At 39.0% G+C, this 19158-nt stretch overlaps 1 protein-coding gene across 1 annotated transcript; it reads right to left on the bottom strand.

Annotated features, from left to right (window-relative positions):
* Nucleotides 1-901: 901 nt before the first annotated feature.
* LOC149819974 (nucleotide pyrophosphatase/phosphodiesterase-like) lies at nt 902-18016 on the bottom strand. The gene is made up of 13 exons (XM_089981709.1): nt 17718-18016; nt 17489-17576; nt 15374-15640; nt 13478-13586; nt 13269-13386; nt 12583-12718; nt 12141-12328; nt 11774-11960; nt 10785-10852; nt 3614-3710; nt 2678-2866; nt 2468-2548; nt 902-1206 (listed from the first exon to the last, which is right to left on the bottom strand). The coding sequence occupies exons 1-13, from the start codon at nt 18014-18016 to the stop codon at nt 1150-1152; spliced, it is 1884 nt and encodes a 627-aa protein (XP_089837835.1). The 3' UTR covers nt 902-1149.
* Nucleotides 18017-19158: the final 1142 nt, after the last annotated feature.

Here is a 19158-nt window from a genome sequence, read left to right as displayed (position 1 = left end):
ATATTTGAATCTAGGATCCATACCCAATTCGAGTTTGGATCATCCTATCTTAGTCAGGAGGCTGTTCAAGGTGGTTTGTGTCTATGTTATCAGTCTCACCCAGTACAAGGTGTGGACCGATTTTTTGTGAGTAGGCAAAAGCTGAGTTGTATCTTGGGAGCATAGTTGCATAAGTACCCATTGCACCAAAAACTTGATTCTGAGTGAGCAACTATTGCTTGAAAGATAACATGTGTATGCATGTACTTTCGAGTGCACCTGGTTTAAGCTCAGTTGCTTGACCCACTAATTGAAGCATATTTCCCAACATGACAGCCTCAATGAAAGTGAGAGAAATTTGCTATGGTTTCAATGAAAGTAAGCTGGATATACACATATAAGAAATGTGTAAGAGGGGGTTGAGAAGGTCCTATTATCCCATATCTTACCTTGTTTGAGAGAGTCAATTAATATTTACCCCACCGAAGATGAAACCAAGTCTGATACTAGTTTCAGTTGTATAAGAAACTGGTTTCCTATATTCTTAGGGAGAAGTTCATATGCATTTAGAAACGAGCTTCTTAGTGTTTTTTAAACTTGTTTAAATGAAACCAGTTTTTGTACCAGGTATTGGTGTGGCTGAAACATGATACATAGGAAAAAATATGGTTTCTATGCAACTATGCATAAAGCCCTTGAGGTCCGCCTTGCACACAGGAGAGTACACCCAGCTTGGACCTTGCGGCAAGGGACACCACCTGTTGGTTTCAAACTTGTGACATCCCCTCAACTTGGTGACATTCACAAGTCACACCTACTGGGAAACGGAGCCCTTGTGGGCAAATTGGTTCGATTTTGATAATTCCCAATAGTTCTTTCCAACAAGATAGCCAAGTTTGGAGGAATTAATCTGATCCCCACACGTCATTGATCAACTTATTTTACATGAAATATAGATATGTAACATGAATTATAAATGCCATTCCACGAGGGGACTTTTATTTTTCAGTCCTATTAATTATTTTTCATATGTACAAGAATTTTGTAGTTCTATCCTTTCTTTCATTGTGTAGATCAGGGTACTTATGTGATGTCAAAACTTCTTTACAAATCCCAACAAGTACTTCATACGCCCTTCTACTTTCTTATGATATTGAATGATACGCCCTTCTACTTTCTTATGATATTGAAGCTGTCTCTCACGACCCTTGTAGTCGAATTCACAAACTGAAACAAGAAACCAAAAATGAAATGCTTCCACAGTGAATGCAACAAAAGTCATTCTCTAAAATATCAACAATAAAAAAAATAGTGTAGAATGAAACAATTTGTCAAAATATTCACATTAATATTTGTTTTCACGAGGAGAAAAAGGTTATAATGATATTAGTAAGAATTTCTTTAAACAAGAAGGTTCCTAACTAAAGTTCATGTTATCATAGAAGTTCTTTCTTTTTTCTTTTGATGAGCAAGCTGGGTTTAGGCAGATGCAAATCAACAGATCACAAAATATACAAATTTTATCAAAAAACTTACATAAATTTATCCCCAAAAACAAAAGCTATGCAGACTGCAAGCCATTTACATCTCGTGCTCAATAGAGAGGTTTATCTTTCCAAGTATACACATGACTAAGTACAGCCCACTGCACTAGTTGATGAGGTATATTATTATACATCTCTGGCACCCTATTAACGTTAAATCTATTAAGTTGAGAGAAGTCATGTACTAAGAAACATATTTGTGAGGAGTTGAATTCGGGTAAGGATCAGAATCCTGTCCAAAATCATATAACACACTGACTCACAATCTGAATCTGCATCCACAGAAAAATTCAGACACCAGAACAGATATGGGCTCAATGTATATTATGAAGAGATTCACTAGGTCAGTTCAGATCCACTTAGATGCTGTGTGGATCAATCCAACCCATTGATTCCCTTGATAACAAAATGAAATAGAAAAGGGAATTTAATTACTTTCTCAAAAGAAATTCTTAAATTATGTGTGTGTGTGTTATAATCGGCTGCACGGACAATCCCTAACACTTTTTTTTAGTTCTTTTTTTAGTAAATCAAAACGCACAGATGTGATTTGCATGGTCCATTTAGTGGGGTTTGGCTTTTGAATCACCAGATTACAAGGTATGTGCAGGTTTTTCTGGTGATTCAAAATTCGATGGCTGTAATGCACCAAAATTCCATCACTTTAAAATGTATTTGTTGGAAAAAATATGCATGTCTGAAATGCATCTACTGGGTTATATTGACCCAAAACAACTTGCACCTATGAAATCCCAAATCGATTACTATTATAGATAGTCTATATATATAACCACTGTGATTTTCAATTGAAATAGGGAATATATGCGTCTAAACTAACATAGCTGAAATGAGCTATTAATTAAAAATGCATTACGTATTTTGCATGTCCACTGTGAAAAGGGAAGGTTCAAATAGTTACACAGTAGCAAAACATAGACACTAACCTCCACTTTAAGCTGCTCTCTTGTAGCATTGAACCTTGCATATCCAAATTCAGAAATCCTGACCAAACTCCAACTTGAAGGCTATGCCAAAATAAAAAAATAGCGTTAAGGTACACTCCAAATTTTGTGTTTTCTGTGATCAATAGGGAATAGTGATGAGCTTCAACAATTGCAGAAAAAAAAGATAATACAGTAATAACACCAACTTACATTTCTAGAAAATTTATCAAGAGTGAAACCTGCCACCCCTATTATAGCATGAACAGGGGCAGTGTAATTGGACTGATCATATGTGTCAACTCCGTCGCTATCTTTGCTGGGCATGGCTTTGCAAGTGTTCTCGTACAACGCACATGTTCTTTCATAGCTGTGGACATGGCCAAAGAGAACCAGGTTTACCTGTCACAAGAAACCAGTCACTTTTCAGAGAGAGAGAGAGAGAGAGTACAAGGGTTTGTGCCTCTAGCTAGGTGTTCTAACCATCATGCATATTGAGGGCCCAACCAAATGTTGTTGGTTCCTGTAAATTAGATCTTGGACCTAGGTTTGGATGAATCAATATTGGAACCTAGTTTGGACTACTCGTATATGTACCTCTATTTATTAATTTATTACTATTATTTTCTAAATATAACAACGGAAACCATCTGGGTATCAAACTCGTGACATCCTTTAACTTGAATGCATTAAGCCGATCTGCAGTGTTGATCCCTTGTGGATTCACTCATATATGCACTTAGATTCATTTGTTTCTTCAAATGAATAAGACAGTCAATCTTCCAAAGCCATATCTCTTCCAACAAGGAATTGAGATCAGGTGCAATGTGATTGCATACTTGAAGTGTGCTGCTGCCATCATCTGCTGTTGGGCCCACAGTTGACAGGCTGTATCCCAAATATGGGGGGTGATCAAGTGCAGCAGTACACTAAAGTTGTGCAATCACATTGCACCTGACCCTCCCTCTCCCCCAAGTATTGGCTTGGGGTAATTATTGTTTTATTAGATCCATACGGTTCTAAACTATATTATATACTTTTCTGTGATCCTGCGTTTTTTTCCTTTATACTTCTCAATATTTATGCTTTGTTGGTGGATCCAATGCATGGTCTAGTGGTTAGCATGAAGTTGCTATAGCTTTGCATTACCTGGTACTGCATGAGAAGTGGCTCTACGGCTTTAGTAAATCGAGGATCAACACTAGGAATAATACTTCCTGACTCAGAAGAATACATTGGCCTATGCCTGCAATAAACAAATGAACTTAACAATATAAGGCTATACTTCCTGACTCAGAAGAATACATTGGTCTATGCCTGCAATAAACAAATGAACTTAACATTATAAGACTATTCTGACTGAGAACCAATTATTAAAATTATCAAACAAGAAAACATATAGATCCTTTTCCGTGATACCCATGTTGGTGTAAACTGGACCGTGCAAGAGGCACCTACTAGATGCAGTCATAGATCATCGGAACAACACTTCAGTGGATGCGGGTGGTCGGCGTTCACCTCATCTAATTGACACCCTCAATAAGCCCAGGTCAGAATGTCGAGAGGTGAGCATGACCTTTTGAACCAAGAGAGAGAAATCACACATATATGTGACACTCATCACACCATTACGACTCTCCTATTTATAGGGAGATTTGGTGGAAGTCCATAATGGACACTAGTGGAGGTCTCTAATGTACATGAATGAGCAATTATGTGACCTCATAATTGTCTTTAACCTCCCCAAACCCAAAAGGCTCTAGAGAATACCCTACGTCATCTATTGATGGATCCTTGTCAATATGGGTCACCTTTGGTTGGACTCGCTCCATAAGTCCAACATTCTCCCACTTGACCTATTGACACGAAAAAGCATATCTTTGAGGTTCTTTACCATTATCTCGATTTAATTTTCATGTGGGTTCACATGCCATCTTGTATAACAAGAATGAATCATATGAGTCATAAAGATGAACACCTCTATATGAGATGTCATATTTTCATATATTATTCATTTTTAGTATTTAGCATGTTAAGAATACCTTTATTAATAGGTTGGTCTCTAACCCATTCTATTGGCCATTTTTAATATTGTTATTCTATTATTATCTCTTCCAAAATATGAGATATTTTATATAGAATCAATAATGTACAAAAGTATAGAAAATCAATTTAGTTTCATAAATATGATTACATATAACTATAATATATTGTCATACATAAAAAAAAATTAAATAGACCCATCTTCATAACATGTTGAAAATATAATCCCAGTGCTAGCTCTTTAGTAAAAGGATCCACAATCATTTCCTTCATACTGATTTTATCAATATATACTAAATGATTCCCAATCTTTTTTTTAACAAGGTACTTTAACTTCATGTGTCGACATGAGGTGGAGCTCCTGTTGTTATTCGAGAAGAACACAACAACTTCATTATCACACAAGGTCTTCAGTGATCTCTCAATAAAGTCTACAATACAAAGATTCAAAATAAAGCTTTTAATCTTTATGGCCTAAGATAAAATCTCATTTAAATCACTAATTTTTGCCTCAATGGCTTTCAAAAATTTCTTTACTCTTCTGCAGTGAAAGATGACACTTTAAATATTATTAACCACTCACGATTATGAAAGTAACATACAAAGAATATTTGAGCACTCTCACTTCTCATAAACAACCTTCTAAGTGCTCCCACTTCTCATAAACAATCTTCATAACGGTTATTCTATTCTCTGTATGTGTGAAAGATTGCTTTATATGAGATTCATATAAAAAAGTTAAACAAGCTAAACATGAGACCCTTTATTATTTAACTTTTCTAAGGCAAGCATAATAAAGTCATTATCATTCCACTTTGGTGAAAATAATAATACTCTTAGCTGCTTTGCCTCCTCAATTCTCAATGAATTAACTTCAATTGGTGAAACTAGCAGATCATGTAATCAGAAATAATTCGACACTATACCTTTGGATACATTTATGGGCTGATGTACATACCTACTATTACATCCTCTCTGAATTTAGACCACAATGACCAACTTTTGGATATAATCATTATTTTATAAAATCACACACAATCATAATACCGAATATCAATCTCAACACGGTCCAAAGAAACCATCAATCAAAATAACTCAAATCACTTTGGTGATTACAAACGTGAATTGATCAAGATCTATTACCATAAACATATTTGTATTGTAAAGCATGCCCATGTAATCATGATAATGCATGCATATTCATGACAAACTATGTACAATAACATCAAAAATCTAAATTCATGTTAGATTTTATATGTACGAATAAAATTTTGATGAAACACATAACATATGTCATGAATTTAGTCATAATTCACGCTTAAATATAATGAACAACACAAAGCAACATCAAATGCATGCAAAAGTCATGCATATATGATAAAATTACACATAAAAACATGATGAAAATGACAAAGGTATGATGTTACAAGTATCACCTGGGGTCCTAGTGTTGGAACCGATCATAAAATACCCTGAACTGGTCTAAAATAGCCTTGCATCGAACAAGAAAGACCCTAAACCAGTCCTAAAACAATCAAACCTGTGCAAAATATAGACTAAAGCCCATAAACCCCTAAAATCGAACGAGAAAACCCCTGTTCTTTCTCAAATACAAGAAAACAAGGTCTCTTCTTGTAGGAATCAATGAAAAAACTTTCAGAACCGGTAAGAAAAGGCTCTGAACCGGTCTCGAACCAATTCTGCTTTTTAAGAAGGGTAAATAGTGCATATATCCAATTTCGGACCTGATCTGACCCAAAACAACACATGGGTACATGGATCAGACCTCTCAATCTAGACATGGTCTAAAACGAATTCTGAATCAGATCCCAAGATCGAGACCTGGTACAGATCCAAACTCGATCCAAATGGATCTTGTGTTGGATCCTATGATCTAGATATGACCCAGATCCATAACTGAATCCTGAGTTAATTCCCATGATCCAGACCCGGTCCACCTGGTACCAACAAGTTCGGGTCTCAAACTGGGTCGAACTTAGACCCGGTTCATCGAGAACCCCAATGAGTCAGAGTCTCGGACTCGGTTCGATCGGGTTGGACTCAAACTGGTCCATCAAAACTCCCAACAGATCTCGGTCTCAGACCAGGTCAGACTCAGACCTGATCCATCCGGAGCCCCTAACAGGTTTGGGTCACGGATCAGATCCTACTGGGTTAGGACCGGACCTAGTCCATCCGAAACCTCAATGGTTTTGGATCCCAGACCAGGTCTGACATGGTCAGACTCAGACCCGACCCACCTGAAACCCCAACGGGTTCGAGACCTAGTCCACCCAAAGCCCCAACGGGTCCGGTTCTAACTGGGTTAGACATAGACCCGGTCCACCTAGAACCTCCAATGGGTCTGGGATGTAGACTAGGTCTGTTAGGGTCAGACTTAGACCTAGTCCACCCGAAACCCCTAACGGGTTCGGTTCTAGGATGGGGTTGGACTCAAACTGAGTCCACCTGTAACCCCCACAGGTTCGTGTCCTGGATCCGGTTGGTCTAAGACCCGATATACCCAAAACCCTCAACAGGTTCTGGTCTTGAACCGGGTCAGACTCATACCCAATCCACCTGAAACCCCTAATGGATTAGAGTCGCAGATCAGAGCCTACCGGGTTGAGACCAAACCTGGTCCACCCGAAACCCCAACAATTCTGGGTCCCGAACTGGGTCCAATAGGGTTAGACTCGAACTCGATCCACCTGGAACCCCAATAGGTTTGAGTTCTGCACTAGGTCTGACTGAGTTGGACTTAGACCCGGTCCACCAAGAGCCCCAATGGGTCTGAGTCTCAGACTAGGTCTGTCAGGGTCAGACTTAGACTTGGTTCACCCAGAACACCCAACGAGTCTAGGTCTAGGACGGGGTCAGACTCAGACCTGGTCCACCCAAAACACCAAGGGGTCTGGGTCCTAGACTGGGTTGAACATAGACCTGATTCACTCAGAACCCCCAATAGGTCTGGGTCTTGGACCGGGTCCAACTCAAACCCAGTCCACCAGGAACCCCCAACAGGTTCAAGTCTTAGACCGGGTTAGACTCAAACTCGGTCCACCCAAAAATCATGTCGGACTCACGACCTAGTCAACCCAGTACCTTAATGGGTCTGTCGTTGACCGAGTCTGACTTGGTAGGACTCAAACCGATCCACCCGAAACCCCAATGGGTCTGGTTCGCAGACCGCGTCCACCCGAAACCCCAATGGGGTCGAGGTCTCAAATCCGGTTTGACTCAAACTAAACCACCTGAAACCCCAATGGGTCGGGGTCCTGGACCAGGTTTGACGAGGGTAGACTCAAACCAGTTCACGCGAAACCCCAATGAGTTTGGGTCTCAGATCAGGTTCGACCCGATCGAACTTAGACCCAGTCCACTCGGAACCCACTGGTCCACCTAACACCCTAACAGGTCTGGGTTACGGATCGGGTCAGACTCAAACCTTTCAACACAGAACCCCAATGGGTTTAGGTCCTGGATCGGGTCCGAACGGGTCAGACTTAGACCCAGTCCACTCAGAACACCAACGAGTCTGGGTCTCAGATCGGGTCTGACTCAAACTGATCCACCCAGAACCCCAATAAGTCCTGATCTCGGACCAAGTTCGATAGGGTCAGACTTAGACCCAGTCCACCCAGAAACCCAAGGGTTTGGGTCCTGAACCAAGTTCGACTGGGTCAGAATCAAACCAGTCCATCCGAAACCCCAACAGTTCTGCGTCCCAGACAGAGTTTGACTGGGTCAAACATAGACCTGGTCCACCAGGAACCCCAATGGGTTCGGGTCTCGAACCGAGCTCGACTGTGTCACACTTAGACCTGGTAAACCCAAAAACCCATTTACTGGGTCTGAGTTTAGCTTGGGTTACTTCAGGGTGGTCTCAAACCCAGTTCACTCCCAAACCCCGAAATGGGTCCATGTACGATCTGGTTGGGCATGGATCTGATCTACCTGGAACCCCTAATGGGTTTGGATCATGGATCGAGTCTGACCGGGTCAGACACAAACTCAGTCCACTTGGAACCCCAACAGGTTTGGGTTTCGAACGGGGTCCAACTGGGTCAGACTGAGTCTCAGTCCACCGGGAACCCCTAACAGGTCTGGGTCAGACTGAGATCTGATCCATCGGAAGCCCTAATGGGTCAGGGTCTCAAACCAGATCCAACAGTGTCAGACTCAGTCCACCTAGAACCCCCAACAGGTCTGAGTTCGATCATGTCAGACTCAGACTCGATCCACCTAGAACCCTCAATGGGTCCGAGTCTTGGATCGAATCCGACCGGATTAGACTCAGATCCAATGGGTCTGGGTCATGGATTGGGTCCGATTGGGTCAGACTCAATCCGGTCTTCCCAAAACCCAATGGGTCCACATCGCGAACTGGGTCCGTCTCGGTCAGACTTAGACCTAGTCCACCCAGAACCGTAATGGGTCCGGGTCTCTGACTCAAACTGATCCATCCGGAACCCCAACAGGTATGGGTCTTAGACCGAGTCCGACCAGGTCATACTTAGAACCAATTTACTTAAAAACCCAACGGGTCCGGGTCCCAATCCTAGATGGAGTATGATCAGGTCAGACTTAGACCCAGTCTACCTCAAAATCCAATAGGTTTGGGTCCCGAACCAGATTTGACTCAAACCAATCCACCTGGAACCCCAACGGGTCTGGGTCCTATATCGAGTCTGATTGGGTCAAACTTAGACCCATTCCACCTGGAACCCCAATGGGTCCGGGTCTGAGACTGGGTCTGACTTAGACCCGGTCCACCTGAAACCCACAACGGGTCCAGGTTTTGAACCGGGTCAAACATAAACTCGGTTCACTCGGAACCCCCAATGGGTCTGAGTCTTGGACAGGGTCCGACTGGGTTGGGCTCAGACCTGGTTCACTTGGAACCCCAACGGGTCCGGGTCTTAGACCAGGTTGGACATAGACCCGGTCCAATCGGACCCCCTATTGGGTCTAGTAATGCTCTTCCCGAAATACAACCCGTTGGACATCTCAAATGCCGATGAGGTCTAAATGGAAGTTGCTCAGAATTTAATTACGAACTTTCATTTTGCCATTGATGAATTTCATATCAATTAACCAAAAATTGCAAATTAAAGCCTCAGACTATGCTTGGATAGAATTATGCTAGAATTCTATAGAGCCGCCCTAAAACATGTCGAAAACCCTCCACACAACTCCAATGATGCTCAAATTACTCAGACAAGATCCTCACATGTCAATGAACTTAGATCTATTAGCAGATCGTTGATCCTTCACCGAAGATGGCCAAATTTAAGGATGCATAGTAAAGGCCATCTTAGTAGTCATTAGCGGATGACCAATGTCAGCCAACCGAATAGCTGGCTGAAACAACTGTGGTAGGCGGTGGGTCACTTGTCATGGCTTACCCCTTCACCGTCCGACATCCCAAAACCAAATGGGGTCCGACGAGGGAGAACAATGTTGACAAAAATTTTTGGCAAGCGCCTCATGGACTCACACCTTGAAATATGCGTGCAGTGGAAGCGCGATATGAGCCTATAACCCAATGTTAGCGTAAACTGGATCGTTTAAGAACCACTTACCGGATGCATCCATGGATGATCTGAACAACACTTCAGTGGATGGGGGTGGTCGGCGTTCTCCTCAGTCAATCGAAGCCCTTAATGAGCCCAGGCCAGAATGTCGAGAGGTGACAAGACCCTTTGAACCCAAAGAGAGAAATCATACACGTATGTGGCACTCATCACATCACTATAGGTACTCTTCTATTTATAGGAAGATTTGGTGGAGGTCTATAATGAGTTCATAATGGGCACTAGTGGAGGCCCCTAATGGGCATGAATGGACAATTATGAGACCTCGTAACTGTCCTGCAAGCCCCCAAAACCCAAGAGCCAAAGACCTTGCGTCTTCCCTTGATGGATCCGTGTCAATACGGGTCACCTCCGGTTGGACCCGCTCCATAAATCCAATAACCCAATCAACTCAACTCTTTCCCTCCATATATAACTGCAGGATGCATTTGTTAGTGCATGGTTGTCGCCTTATTTGCCTGGGCCAACATGCTATGAACATAATATGTTATTGATATTGTTCACAAGGAATACCACATATTGTTGTTCCTGGATGTAGCCCATCCTTTCATGCATCTAGTGCTAATAAACCCTGTAATACCCATTGTTGGTGTAGCAAGGTACGTTACAATGGAATATTGATTTGGGTTTCATCGACAGTTTTTGTATTGGCCATACTATATATGTTGGAAGTTACCAACCCCATAAATATCAGCCATGGCGTCCTTGTCCGATTCACTGAAGCTAAGTCCTTCTCCATCCATTGATACTGCAAACATAATTCAAAAGCAGTAGAGAGCAAGAAATCAGTTAAAGTCTTCAAGGGGAGTTATATATATATATATATATATATATATATATATATATATATATATATATAGAGAGAGAGAGAGAGAGAGAGAGAGAGAGAGAGAGAGAGAGAGAGAGAGAGAGAGATGGGGGATGGTCCTACCCCTTTTTTCATTAGGTCCGGTTAGGACCCTCTAAAAATCAAATATTCAAGTATTCTTTGCTCAATCTGAACAGTAAGATGTGTTTATAATTGCTTATTTACTAAGAAACGCGTTTTCTTTCAAATTGATTTGATGTAAAAATGTAAATACTTCAAATTGATTTTAGTATAATACCAACCATTGAGTTTTTACCTCTTAAAATATGCAAAAATCTTAATCAAATACATGTTTTCTATTGAGTAAACAATGACTTTTTTTTTGAAGGGACTATTGTGTAAACACTGATAAACACATCTAATGGTTCATATCATGCAAAAAATACTTGAATGAATGATTTTTGGAGGGTCCTAACAGGACCTAAGGAAAAAAGAGGAAGGACCATCCCCCTTCTTTTATATATATATATATATATATATATATATATATATATATATATATATATATATATATATATATATATATATATATATATATATATATATATATAAAGCTAGGCAACCCTGGGGGTTCTTCGTACCTATGGTCATAGGACTCTAATAATTCAGACCATTGACAAAAAATCGCTAGTATATGTTGACAATCAAAACTTAGGTAATTCTTGGTTAATACTGATCGAATCTTGTAATGATTTGGGTGGCCACTTGGTTATATAGGAAATTGATAAGTTGCAAGTGAACCAACGTGGCTCAACTTGTTTTTTTCTTGATGCATTTTACTGACAGACCTTTGCTCATTACCTGCTTACTATCCTGAGTCCAGCTGTGCTCAGTGGATATGATAGTGAAGTGAACCCTAGCTTGCTCAATTGAGTACCATGGTTCATCCTTTTCCGAAGTTGGCATTTGGAAGTAAGTTTCATAAGCAACTCCACACTCTCCTCCTGAGTCAGGAGTTATATACACGGAGCCGGAGTTGATATAGTCCCTACAAACATGTCAAAAACTGTTATATATATACAGGTACGTATATGGGATGTTGCAGGCTTGCTGATAAAACTTAATTAAGAGATTCAGTGAGCCTATTCAGTATGATTTAGGTGCCCCCGGATCGTAAATATAGCAACTTGATTTTGGTTAGCCTTAATTTGCAGACATGAAATTTTACCTTTCATGGTTCCCAATTGCTGTCATGTATGAGACATGAGAAGCCACCGGGGTAATCAAATGCAGGAAATAGTCCCATTCTACTAGGAATCCAGTAGCATAACTGATATCTCCAATGTGAAATATTGAATCTACCCTGCTTGATGCAACTTCATCCGCTATGGCTGCTGTTACAGAAAGAGATCCTGGCTGCCATTGTTGGAAATTTTATTAGAAAATTTCTCTATTATGAAAGAATTTTGACTTTTTTTCATAGATCAAATTGATGGTTTCTACCAATTGGGTGTGGCTATAAAAGATACTGTTTATGGCTAGGGCATGCCACTTCAAGCTTTAGAGAGGAAATATTGGAAATGCAGAAGTTTGATTGGAGAAAAACTAGTAATTTGAGAACAATGTATTACTGTTAATATTATCATTAATTTTATTATTATTTACAACACCTGTATATAGTGTTCAACAGAGAGATCCAGCGGAGCCTTTCCCATATCACCGAATGCGATAAATATAAGATCATCATTGGAACCTCCAGCAGGTGGAGTATGGAACTCTGCCTGTGTGCTCCACCCAGAAGAGTTACTGATATTTCATGTGAGAACAAAATGATCAGTACAACGAACACTTATTGGAACACAAACAAGTTTTCACTTATTGGTGGTATAAAAAAATGAAAAAAAGGAAAATAAATGAAGGATTATCTTTTAATACATAAGCACACCGAATAATGGTAATTTCTGCCTTAAAATGATGGATCATGTCTTCTCAATAATATAGGGGAACATGCAACTTGTGGACTGTAATTGCACTAAAGTATGGTTTTTCTGATATATTCTTTAGATTAGAATCACATGAAGATGGCTATAAGCATATTATATGACTAGGAAAAGTTACCTGATACAAATGGGACAAGTCTCAATGATGACAATGCTAAGAGAGATTAGGAGCAAAAACGAAATATGCTAGCTACCTAATCAAGACAATACTAACAACACCATCATCATCATTATGGCAATAGTGGCAGTAAAAGTGACAAATGACAGCAGTAGCAGTAACACCAACTCATGAAAATAAGAATTTGGTTATTACTATATATGATTTTTGTGTATTTGGAATCAATAGTTCATCTTACCTTCCATATCTATATGAGTAGTTGTGAAAGGGCTCTAAACCTGTCAACACAGCTGAATGAATGTAACCAGGATCATGCCACCCAAAGTCTTTTGCTGGGCTTGGAAGATTGCTAGTACCTTGCAGTCCCAAAATGCAGCTAAAAGTGAGAGAGAGAGAGAGAGAGAGAGAGAGAGAGAGAGAGAGAGAGAGAGAGAGAGAGAGACTCACTGCACATGTCATCTTGTGTGAATGTAGTAACTGTTGATGCTGTCGACATCCCATTGGCATACTCCACTTGCTGAGAATTGTTATCTCCACTTACCCATGTTATCCTCATCTGAAAAATCATATGCAAAAGAAACCTTGCTATAGGACCAAAGTTAAAAGGAAAAAAAAAATTAATGAATAAAGTTAAAATGCATATGAAAATTGGATTCTAACCATGCTTTGAAAAAGATGTTTTTACCGCCATTGTGTTAGCATATAAGAAAGGCAGTTTAGCAAATTCGTTGCGAGCAATTTATGGTTAAACAACTTGAGTTAATCAGATTGAGGTTTCTATATGGGTCCCAAAAAGCAATTATGAAAACCTGGGTCCGTTTTTAGGAATATAAGAGTAAAGTTGGTCTGCAACAAATATTTCAAAAAATGTTACCTGTGGAGTTACAAATGAGCCCACTGTCATATTTTTGAGGAGTTTGGATCTAGATCTTCTTTTGAGGAAACAATTCTTAGCATATGATTCAGCCTAGATCACGGTCAAACCCAACCTGATCTAAGGTGAGTTCAATCCTTCTTTATGTTGGATTGGTTTGGGTCCATTTTTCTTTGGGTGGTACATCTTGGTCGAGATTCACGTAAAGGGGTAGTGCTTCTGCTTGTTTTCTTTACTCTTGGTTTCTGCCCAATACCTTACATGGCCAAGCTAGGCAGAGGTCCATGAGAACCAAGTCCAGGTCTAGCCCAATTGAAACAGGTCCACTGTCCATGTTGGATCAACAGGGTCCATATCCAAACTCATATATGGTGAAGTACATGTAAAGAATTCATTGTTCCCAAGATTTAAAGCTATGTCACACGCCCAAATAGGATCGTGTCATTGATGACACGCTCGGATACATTTTGGCTTGAGACACGTTGATGACATACTACAATTTCCAAAACATGTAGGACGTGTCTCAAACATTGCCGGTGAAAAAGAAACTTTTTTACAAAAAAGGTCCTCCACTTGAGAGAGAGAGAGAGATGATATGTCGAAGATGTGATTTTTTTTTTATTTCTTATATTGTGCCTTGAAAATTACTCATTCATCCAGTTTGAACAAACGTTGTGGCCCTGTATGCCAACGATTAGGGTGAATCGGTTGATACCGATACTCAAGTGAATCGTTTTGAATCGGTAAAAAAAAAACTAAAAAAATATTACTATTAATCATAATGTGACACATGTTAAAGTCATTAAGATAATATTAAAAAATAATTTTAAGTATTCTTTAACATTTATTAAAAAACAGCCTATCCTATCGATTTTTGTTGATACGATACGTATAGACCGATACAAGCCCATACACACCATACTGACATTGGTTTGAACTTTTAATAATGAAGGTCAGTGTGATAGTTTGGCATCATGGGTTAAAGGACAATATTAAATTACGTAATTACATTATGATTTGTGTGAGAAAGTCATCTCAATAAATATTACAGAAATACCCTTTAAGTGAGTGATATAAAATACTTTATATTAATTAATATCAACATGCTTTCATCAGTATTAAATTATTTTTTATAAAAAAAATATAAAACATTTCATATATATACATGTTCCACAATATCTTTTGATTTTTTTTTTGAATTATGTCGCATACATGAGCCACTTAAGCCTACCTGTGTCATTGTAACATAGATTTGAATATATATATATACAAAGAAAGTTAAAAAATATTATCCTTTTACAAATGACGTGGGGGATTCGATGTAGATCATACCTACATCCAAGTGAGAATGTGGACTAATCTTAGCTATTGGTTGGATAGTAATGAATGAATGAATGATCCTATCATATGCCATGCCAGATGATAATATGTTATTGAAGAAAGTAGAGCTGCCAACTGTGAATGTTTACCGATGTGGCGGTGGAATCGACACTTGACAAATGGCCATAAAGTGGCATCAACGGATTGGAGAAGCTCAGAGGATGTGACCTTTTGAGAATGCAGGGTACATCAAACCCACCGGCGAAGAGGACGATTTCTATGTCTGTCCTTATGTTCACCACATGAAACGTTATTGAAGCATTGCATGTCCTCACCAAACACACGCCGCCCACACGCTTTTGACAAACTTGGTTCTTACAGTTCAGAAATGAAGGATCATTGCTCAAACGCTGTGCCTGTACGTAGAGAGATGAAAACCATCGATACAAGAGAAAAGAAGAACACAGACACAAGTACTAGAAATTAATAAATAGATAGCTTGGTGTATTAGGAATGCCACAAGTCATACATAACTTGTCATGATGCTAGTTTGCCTTGATTAAGGCAGTTTTATTGATGCTAAAATAGCACCATAAAGCCGCTAAAAAATGGATTTAATGATATTTTTACTGGCACTAATGCATAGTGCTAGAAAATGCCTGTAAACCATCAATACAAGAGAAAAGAAGAAAACAAATTAACAGAAATACTATAAATTAATAAATAAATAACTTGGTGTACAGGAATACCACAAGTCAATACATAACTTATATACGTGTTCTGCCCGTCTAAAGGGAGCGAAGTAGTAAGAAAAATGCAAGTAGAAAAGAAAAAGTTAATAGCAACTTTTTCAATTATTCCAAACCAGAAAAGTTTTTTGAAAGAAAGGTTTAACTAAAAAGTGTGATTTTTATAAAAAAAAAATTCCTTCACATGAGAGGGTGGAGGATTTTTTTCTATGAAAAATTCTTTTTGATTAAAGGCAACTATTAACCCACAACACATTCCATTGGCTGTCATAAGAAGAGCTTTCACCATCTTCATTTCTGCATCTCCCTCTTTCTCTCACGTTTCTCACATTTTTTATTCTGTTTTTCTCATGCGACACAAATAAGTAAAAAAAAAATATTTAAAAAGATTATCATATCAAAACTTCTCATAGGCAAAATTTTCTTTTCCTTAAGAAAAATTTTCTTGATTCTAAAAGTGTGAGAAAGTTGCACAACAGAATAAACATGACAGAGAGAGAGAGATTCGAGAAGAAAACAAGCACACACAACGACACACGATTTATGTTTCAAAGGCCGACGTCCACAAGTGGCTGAGGAGCAAAAATTTTTTACTATGTAAAAAAAAAACAGAGATTACAAAGGTAGATGGCAGTTTTCTTATTGCAAAAAACCCTAAAGCTGCACAGAATGCCCAAACTTAAAAAAAAAAATACTTTAACAAGAAAACCCTAAAATAGTATTTATAAGACCTTGTTACAAACAAATCGGTTCAGTGGGAGCTTCGCCCCCGCACCCCCACGAAGCCAGTGGTAGGCTATATGGTCCCGAGCCTAATGGCCCGGTCCCTCCTCTTCCACAACAAACTTTTAAAATTTTTGGGGTTGTAACATGAAATTCAAGGCACATCTCAACAAAAAAAGTGTTTTTTTAAAAGGGACAGTACACTTCCTGCCCCGAACACAGAACCACACACCGACAAAGTTCCATCACGTTATGCTCCCTGTGTGCAAAATTAAGGGCATTTTTGGATTTCTAGATAAAGTGTAGGACATTTCGCGAGTAGAGTTCATAACTATACATGTGGCTGAAATAACTTCAAAGGCTTGTTTTCCAAATTCCACCAGGTGTCAAGTGATTATTTTGGGTTTGTTTTTCCAAACACCAACCCATGAAGCATGAAGCGACAACAAGTGCTTAACAATGCATAAATGGATAAAGAATAACATATATAAGAGAAAGTGAATAACATAAAGAAAAGTAAGAGCCCAGCTTGTGATTTTACTCAAATGCATCTTTTAAGCCTTTTGACCTAAAAAAAATGGTTATAACAGACGGAAAGTGCATCTTTACCATCAACAGCAATTTGATTTCATTTTTCAAAAAGCCAAACTTCCTATTAAAAAAACTAACTTCCTATAAAGTTTCAAAAGCATGAAAGAAGCATGCAGTTTCGTGCTTCGGAAGCGAGCTTCCTAAGAAACAGTTTTTACTTTTTAGAAGCTTCAACCAGCTAAGAAATCGACATGTACGTACCTTGACAGGATAATGACAAAGAAGTGGGAGTTGGCTAAGATCTCCTGTTTGCTGGTACATGAAAGCATCGAGTGGACAACCATTAAGACTGTTGGCATCAAGAAAAAAGAATTGAAAAAAAGGTCATAAAATAGAAGAAATAATGAAACGACCAAGGAAGAGGAAAATGTATCAAACCATAAAAACTAGCCGTTGATAAGTATTTAAAAGGTGCAAACGGGTCTCTTACTCTGCATTAGGAGGTGAAACGAGGGCAACCCAGTGAAGTATTGAGGGAATCAGGACTCCACTAACGGTAACGGTTATGTTCTCTTCATCTCTTAGTGGTCCGTTGGTGCTGGTCTGTATGCCAAGGTAAGGGTTAAGATCAGAGCATTGAAGAATTCTCCTGTTTGGAAGCACGAACTTGGAAATGGCTCTGTGCTCATCAATATGGTTTCCCAATGAGTAACAAGAAGATGGTTCTGTCAAAGATAAGATGAAGATGATGATTGTTGTAATGCTGAACAAGTGTTGGAAGAGAACCATGGTTTCTTTTTTCTTTTTTTTTTTGTGGTGTTCTGCAAAGAAGAAGAATAGGAGTATGAAATGTTGTGACTTGGGAGGCTTTATAGGGGGCTTGGTAGAATGGGTCACGCTTTAGATCTGCCTTACTTTTCGTCCACTCATATGCCAGCTAGCGCTTAATTTGTTCGGGCTTTCTGTATTTCCGTAATCATGTTTGCTTTTTGGGTTGATATAAGTAAAGTCTTTTTTGAGATAATTATGTGCAATTTGAACTCTTCTTGTTTTCTGCTTCGTCCAGTGGGCAGGGCCGCAGGACATCAAGGGCAATATTGTTAGATATGCTGCAGGCATGAATTGGTTATTTTTTAATAAATGTAAAAATACCAACAAATAATTTTTTTTTATTATTTTACTATTTTAATAGTTTTAACACGTGTCATGTTATGATTGATACTTAATGATTTTTTTTTATTTTTGGGCCGATGCAGAACGATTCAGCTGAGTATCGGTATCGGCTGATACAGCTGAATTGGTGGCCCAATGATTCAGGGCCGAGATGCCGATATATAGTGACAACATTGGTTTTACCGACCGGAGGCGAGCTAATGTGCGGTTGATGAATGGGGTTGAATCAGCAATGATTTTAATATTTTTAATTTTTTTTTTTAATTTTATGAAAATTTTAAATTAAACAATGACAGGTGACCGATTCGGCTGGGTTCGGTTCGAGTCTGAATCAGTCAATTCTTTGAATTGATTTATGTCAGAAACCAACATCGACAACACTGGTTATTTTTTCAATCCTTGAAATATTTTCCTCTCTTTCTTTCTCTCTCTAGACATAGATACTCTTCAATATCCTACTAGAGAAAAGGCATACGATGGCCAATTTCTTTTTTGCTTCCAGGTCTGTACAAGAAAAGTCTTGGATTGGAGGTGTCCAAGCTTGAGTCAGTAATAAGATAGGCTGCGTCTCTGCTGCAAATTGGCTCGGGATGTGAGAGTTCGTTCCTCCTAAAGTAGGATCACAAAAGATGATGTAAAACTCAGATGAGTATATATGAAACAAATCCATCAATTGCCCCGGCCCGAAAGGAAAATAAATCTTTTTCTAGATGACGATCATAGTGACAAAGCTTGCGAGATTTATGAAAATCTCAGGA

This window comes from Nuphar pumila, chromosome 12 (genome assembly GCF_984573655.1).
Source record: "Nuphar pumila chromosome 12, dmNupPumi1.hap1.1, whole genome shotgun sequence".
Classification (NCBI taxonomy): Eukaryota; Viridiplantae; Streptophyta; class Magnoliopsida; order Nymphaeales; family Nymphaeaceae; genus Nuphar; species Nuphar pumila.
Note: the sequence above shows the minus strand (reverse complement) of the source record. Positions and strands in the feature narration are given on the sequence as shown.